A 7,785-nucleotide genomic window follows, 5' to 3' on the forward strand; every position below is an offset into this window, starting at 1 on the left:
AAAAAATTAGCCGGGTGAGGTGGCGGGCGCCTGTAGTCCCAGCTGCTCAGGAGGCTGAGACAGGAGAATGGCGTGAACCCAGAAGGCAAAGCTTGTGGTGAGCCGAGATCGCACCACTGCACTACAGCCTGGGCAACAGAGCGATACTCTGTCTCAAAAAAAAAAAAAAAAAAAAAAAAAAAAAAAAGCACTAATACCATTTGTGAGGGCAAAGCCCTTATGACCCAATCACCTCCCACAGGTTCCACTTTGGGGTTTAGGTTTCAACATATGAATCTATGGGAAAACACAAACATTTGGACCATAACATATACTTAACAAAACAAAAAAGTAAAAGATAATTCTGAGAATTTCTGTAAAGATCTTGTTAAAAAACATTAATTAAATGGAAATCTAGTACTAAATACCACAATTTCTAAAACGAAGAACTTAATTGATGGGTTTAATACATTAGACTCAGGTGAAGGGAGAATTAATTATCTGGAAAATAGGCCAGAAAAGCACAGAGACAAAAGGATGGGCAAAAGTGAAAAGAATATAAAGATGTATAAGGTATGATGAAAAAACAATTAATACATGTGATTAGAGTCCCAGAGGGAAAAAAGAAAGTAGAGAAAACAAACTGAGTAGATAAGTGATGAAAATTTTCTCAAATTGATGGAGATTTCAATCCATGCATCAGGAAGACCACTACCCTTAAGCAAGATAGATACAAAGACCAGCACATCTAGGCACATGATAGGCAAACTGTTATACACCAAAACAAAGAGAAAATCTTGAAAACAGTCAGAGAAAAAACTACCTCCAAAATAGCAACAAGATTTACAATCGACTTATCAGTGGAAATAATGGAAACCTGAAGACAATGTTCTACAGTGAATTCATTCATCCATGAGATAAATATTTACTGAATATATGCTAGACACTGTTATAGGTACTTGGCAAACATCAGTGAACAAAACAAAGAATGAATGTTACTTTTATTGTGTAAAATTATATAATAAACATTTTTAAGAGAAGGAATTAATTGTATAAAGCATGTCTGACAGTACATTTTTAAAATCTAGTTCATGTTTGCTGTTAGAATTATTATTTAAAAACTTAAGTTGAGGACACGAGCAGTGGCCCCCACCTGTAATCCCAGCACTTTGGGAAGCCAAGGTGGGAGGATTGCTTGAGTCCAGGAGTTTGAGATAAGCCTGGGCAACATGGTGAAACTTTGTCTCTATAAGAAATACAAAAATTAGCCAGAAGTGGTGGCATGCACCTGTAGCCCCAGCTACTAGGGAGGCTAAGGTAGGAGGATTGTTTGAGCCTGGCTGGTTCAAGCTGCAGTGAGCATGATTGCACCATTGCACTCCAGCCTGAGTGACAGAGCAAGACTCCATCTCAGGAAAAAATAAATAAATAAACAAATAAATATTTAAGTTAAAATTTAAAGTTAAACAAGCTAATGACTAGTACTTTTTCAGTGATGGATGACATTCTTTATAATCAAGCACAATCTATATATTAAGCTGCTAGGAAAAATCTAATAGATTTCGGGTAATTAGAAATCACAGAATTTCATAGCTAATCTTTCTTGGTGACCCTAGAGGTCATCTTGTCCAGACTACTCATTAGAGAGGAAAAGATCAAGGTGCAATGTGTTTAACTGACTTGCCCAAGGTCACACAAAGAGTTAAAAATATGGTTCCAGTGACTCCTGGTCAAATGTTCTTTGTTGTTGTTTGATTTGCAAAATTATTTTTGGAAAGGGGAGGGTAATTTAATTTTTATCAATGGAACATGTACATATTTTTAAAAATAAAATGATTTCATAACACTTAAAAAGCAGCAGTCTCCTACCCTTGCTCTGCGTATCTCTGAATCCCAGTCTCCAGAGAGAAACATGCTTAACTTCTAACACTAATATTATTAGTCTATTGTTTGATAGACTACTCTTTGTTGTATGATAGCTTATTTTTCAGTGCACACATCTTAAGTGTGTGAGAGGACTCCATTTTAGTCATTTAAACAGTACACAATTTTCATTTAAATGGTACAGGTGAAACAACAGATTACTGGTGATCCTGTTGCTATATGTAAGATAGGACTTTTAGCTAATTTAATTGATTTTCATGTGTGATTTATGGAATGTCTTATTTCTTTACAGTTGAATACTGGTTGCAAGGGATTTGTGATTTCATAAATACATATCTTCAGAGAAGACAAGGCTTGAATTTTACATTGCACATATTTTTTATAAGCATTAAAAGTATAAAATGTTAAACTAAAAAATTTCCAAAGTTTCTAATATTTTAATTAAAGGGAATAAAAGTGTCTTATAATTAATAAAACTGTTATAAATAAGTTAACAAAGAAACTACATATAGCAAATAATTTTCATTTTGGTAGAATATTAAATATACTACCAACTTGCCTTTGCCTTTTGAAGTGGTGTTTATTTTAGCCATCTCACTATTTGCTTTGTAATCTGGAAATTCTTGTGATGGAAACAGCCAAAGAATTGAAGATAAGAAAACACCAAATAGTGAAGAAAATATTTTTATTCACCTGGACTCCATTGAATTTATAGGAAAATATATAAATCTAAAATCCAGTAATTGAAAATGCTACGGATATAGAGATATTATTTTTAGTGTAATTCTTTCTAATTTAAAATTACTTACATATATGCCATTTGCAAAATGGATCATAAGACTGGTTACTTACATGAGACAAGAAGCTGGCTGTAGACTGGGAAGATGGTACATTAGAATGAGAACGAGTAACAGATGCTGGCTGGAGAAGGCGTGGTTTCAATGAAGAATTTGAGGTGTATCCAGGGCCCTGAAGTTCCTGGAAAACAATATAGAGGTGAGCAAAATAACTGCCAGCCTACAATTATGAAGAATTGTGAAATCGAAATGTATTTTTTGATTTCACAGACAAAATCCATCATTGAGATTTAAAAATATGTCTGTAGCTTTAAACTATACTTCTTAAAATAGACATATATTTCGGTGTAAAATGTACGATTTTAAAAAAACGTGTTTTGTCATGTAGATTACATCACTTTTGCTATTCCCCAAACAAGCAAATGTATTTGCACTTAGGGTTTTGTACTCGCTTGACTCCTGGGCATGGAAAACTCTTTCTTTGGGTATTCCCACGCAGGTACTAGTAAACTTGTTTGTATTTCACTCACTTATTTTAAACTAAGGATAGTGGTGCTTCTATCTGTTACCATATATGAAAAGGATAGGTATAGTATATAACAATGCACAGAGCTTATCATTGCTATTAATAGTATCAAGTAATGTTGAAATATACTTGAATGTGTATCTATGGTACACAAGAGAATATAAAAGCATATCAAAGAAAGGCATTAGTTTTGCTTAAACTACTATTTATGATGACCTTACTTTTATATCCAAAGTGTGTTGAAGTTTTAAGCGCACTGATTCTTGCTCCTGACGCTGTATTATATCTTGACATTCTGCAAACTGCAAAGATGCCTACAAAGGAGCAATCATAAATGGCTTATCTTCCATTCTTTATGCACTTATATTTTATTAACCTACAAATGCAGAGCTGCCATCTCTTCAAGAAATCTTCCTGCCCTTCCACCAAACTATATTACAATGATCTATTTATCTGTTTAATTCAGTGAACTGTGAGCAACTGGAGGCCACGTTTTTATCCTCTATACCCCCAGCAAATACATAGCTTTTAGTATGTGAAGGGCAAACAATGAATGAACTAAGGATGGAATGAGCAAACAGCTTTACCAAAGTATAAAAATTTATATTAAAATAACCACAACTGGCTGGGCATGGTGGCTCACGCCTGTAATCCCAGCACTTTGGGAGGCCGAGGCAGGCAGATCTTGAGGTCAGGAGATCGAGACCATCCTGGCTAACACAGTGAAACCGCGTCTCTACTAAAAATACAAAAATTAGCTGGGCATGGTGGCGCACACCTGTAGTCCCAGCTACTTGGGAGGCTGAGGCAGGAGAATCATTTGAACCCGGAAGGCAGAGGTTGCAGTGAGCTGAGATCGTGCCACTGCACTCCATCCTGGTGACAGAGCAAGACTCTGTCTCAAAATAAAATAAAATAAAATAACCACAACTGAAATTTACAGAGTCAATATAGCATGTTTTAAGAAACGAAGGTAGCAGAGGTGAGATTGCAAATTGTTGTATCTAACCATAAAGGCACTGCTTTCTTAGCAATCAAGGATGGTTTTGAAACAATTTTAGGCTTCCAGACTTTCTAGGTGACAGGAAGAGATATTTATTTTTCTACAATAAATGGCAATGAAAAACAGTATCACTGATCCTTCTCATTCTTTAAGCTATGTTTTCTATATGTACTTTCTGGACCCCACGAAGTGCCAGCCATTAGCATTACTTTATCATTTTATTGACATTATTAAGAGACTGTCTTCTACCAAGTGCCCAAGTCACTTTTTGGTGGTAAGTCAGGTGCTCATGGAGACATTTTTACTTATTCAGGTCACTAAGGGTATCAGGAACATCGTAACATCTTTGATCTTACTGCCCTGTGACTATGTTAGCCTGAAAAAGAAAACCTGGCAAAAAGTATGCATTATGACTACATTTTAAAATTCAGAAATGCCTTCTCTATAGGATAGGTATTTCCTCTGTGCTAGGTGATTAGGATACAACACAGATTGATACATTCAGTTCCTGTCTACACAGAGCTTTTGTTCAGAACAATTCTATTTGGTTAATAACTATTTAGTTGATAATTACTTTATATGTTTAGTTAATAATGACCTTATCCAGAGCAACTTCCATATTAGTAACCTTTTCTTTCAAACGGCGTTCCTGAGATCGCAGAACTTCCAACTCCCCAGCCATCTTGTTTTTTTCTGTGGCAACAGTACTCAATTCCTGACTGAGTTTACTCTTCTCTTCTTTCAGAAAATGTTTCTCCTACAATTATATGAGAGAAAAATATCAGAAATCACCTGCTGATGTAGATGCTAAAAGGTAACAGAAATATAAAATTTTTGTTTAAGGGACCCAGAACTAGATAAGTTTAATTTATATGCCATTTAATTGCTTCTGAGTTGTGGTTGGGAGCTGATGGGAGTATGTTATTATGTACTCTCTCCTATTTTAAACATTGCTGGTATTATTACTTCTTTCTAGTCTTAATACATCTTTGATAAAATCTACAAAATATGAAATAACTATATTGTCCTAAAAAGACAGTGTTTTAGTGAATTGGGATCAAATAATCGTATATCAAATTTTACTAAAATTTATTTTAAACAACAGAGATTTTCAAAATATGCATTACTTGAAAGTTTTATGGATTTCTATTTTGTTTCAAGGTTGAATATTCATTTCACAAATACCTACTGCAGACCCTGTGACAGAAAAACAAATGAGACATATAGTTCCTGCCCGCAAGTCACTTAACAGCCCAATGATGACAGTGAGCTTACTGATCTAATAGTCTCTGCTATTAAACAACATTTCATTAAAATTAGTTCATCCCCCCAAAAAAGCACCATGGAATATGTATACAAAAATAATAAATGCATAGTTGTCAAGTTAAAATACAGACATCAGTTCGTTGAGTCTACATTTCTTTAAATATGTATTTTTTCATAGCGAAAAACGTTTATTGTAAATAAGGTAGAAGGTGTTGCTACTGTAAAATGCAAAAAAGTTTTCCTTTTCTGATTAGATTAGGCAGAAAAGGCTTCAGAAGGAAAGGGGGATTAATTGTATAGGCTTTCTCCTTTTCGTTTGGAGGGAATATCATAGAGCTATGATGAATATTTTCTTTTCAGCAGGGCAGGCATCTTTGTTGACAGCAGGCAGTAACCTCTTAAAGCTGTAAGTGCCATCAGGAAGGATAAGCACTACTTTAGGTTCCCAAAGGCCAAAAAAAAAAAAAAGGAGAAAGAAAAAAATGAATTCAGGATAAGAGAAAGGAAGGCAAGAAAAAATTGGAAAGAAGAAATAAAGAAAGAAGAAGTAAGTCTACATGATAAGGGATATGCACAAATGTAGGTTTATACTTGTTAATATTTAGTTGCAAATACTCTGAAGTATTTTGATACCTCATCATGGATAGTAAATTAGCAATTACTTTGGTTGCACTTATTTTCTACTTGTTATTTACTTTCCCACCTCTGTTATAGTCTGTTCTGTTATAAATCTTCTTCCAAAATACACACTTTTTCCAAAGTAATGGATATACCAGGGAACATTTGAGTATTAGGCAAATTTCATGGTTGCTTATTCGTGAATGAGTCTCATTCATGAGAAACACTAGGTCAATGCAGAAAACTCAACCTAGCTAAACACAGCTGCATAGGAATACACAAGAAGCATACATGCACACCAACACCCACCTACCAGCTACCTCAGTTTTACCATGTGTTATGAACCACATCCATGCACATGCAATGTTACAGGAAACTCTCCTTCTACTCCTCCACAATAACATACAAGCTGCATATACACTTAAGAAAACTTCTGGTCATTTTTAAGACAAAGAGCTATACTTATTGTTGTATTTATATATTTCTTAACAATTTAGTATGTGTAAAACTGCTATTGTTTTTATTAAGTTCCTATTTTTTTATGCATCACAAATGAAATTTGTTAGTGTGGTGCTCCTGATCCCATTGTTCCCATAAGCCCTGTGGTTTTTATTACACAATTTTGCATAGCATAACGATTTTAGAAACATGTATGTCACATTATAATGGAACTCACTGTATTTTGTTTATAATCATTTCTTGCCTCTACCAAGAATGTTCTTTTTCCCATTTCCCACGTTTTGTTTTGTTTTGTTTGAATTGTGTCATTCTTTTATCCAATAAAGAGAATATTCAATACATGGAATGGTTATTACATAAACATTGTGTGCCCAGATTTGAACTAGATTCCATGGAATCTGACAGTGTCTCATATTTACTTTATTTTGCATTTTAATAATTAAGCAGTTAGCAATGTTAACAGATTTTCATATGTCTATTGATATATTTGTATTTCTTCTTTTATAAACTTTCCATTCATGTTTTTTGATCATTTGCATTATTAGTCTTTTTTTAAATTGATTTTTAAGGCCAAATCAAATGCTGATTTGATCCTGATTCAAGTAAAAGAATATTCTGAGAGCTTTAAAATATTATAAAAGTGTTGATTCTGGTTGGTTCTGATTTGAACTAATTCACTAATTGTTTTATTCATCCACTTAGCCACCATTCATCAGGCTTCTATTACATGTTCAAACTCAAACATTCTCATAGGCACTGGGAGATATAACAATAAGCTGCTGTTTCTACGGTCAAGTTGATCACAGACCTGTAGCAGAGAAAAATAATGAGACAAGCAATTGTAGACAGGATCATTTTGCCATTAAACAAATGTAGATTTTTTTTTCTATTTGGCATTCATTAACTTGCCTTTCCTAGTAAATAATGCTTTCCTTTTTTTTTATTTTTATTTTTTTTTATACTTTAAGTTCTAGGGTACATGTGCACAATGTGCAGGTTTGTTACATATGTATACATGTGCCATATTGATGTGCTGCACCCATTAACTCGTCATTTACATTAGGTATATCTCCTAATGCTATCCCTCCCCCCTACCCCCTCCCCACAATATGACCTGGTGTGTGATGTTCCCCTTCCTGTGTTCAAGTGATCTCATTGTTCAATTCCCACCTATGAGTGAGAACATGCGGTATTTGGTTTTCTGTTCTTGCGATAGTTTGCTGAGAGTGATGGCTTCCAGCTGCATCCATGTC

At 34.3% G+C, this 7,785-nt stretch overlaps 1 protein-coding gene across 2 annotated transcripts in view; it reads right to left on the reverse strand.

Moving 5' to 3' along the window:
- Positions 1-7,785, reverse strand: part of CCDC158 (coiled-coil domain containing 158) — a 132,160-nt gene that overhangs the window by 43,708 nt on the left and 80,667 nt on the right. For both annotated transcript variants that reach the window (XM_011966211.1, XM_011966210.1), the window contains 3 exons: positions 4,788-4,946; positions 3,408-3,500; positions 2,716-2,841 (listed from right to left, as the gene is read on the reverse strand). In XM_011966211.1, the coding sequence (XP_011821601.1) occupies positions 2,716-2,841; positions 3,408-3,500; positions 4,788-4,946 (378 nt within the window). The remainder of the gene's footprint in view (positions 1-2,715; positions 2,842-3,407; positions 3,501-4,787; positions 4,947-7,785) is intronic.

The sequence above is a fragment of the Mandrillus leucophaeus genome, unplaced genomic scaffold, assembly GCF_000951045.1.
Source record: "Mandrillus leucophaeus isolate KB7577 unplaced genomic scaffold, Mleu.le_1.0 Scaffold75, whole genome shotgun sequence".
Classification (NCBI taxonomy): domain Eukaryota; kingdom Metazoa; phylum Chordata; class Mammalia; order Primates; family Cercopithecidae; genus Mandrillus; species Mandrillus leucophaeus.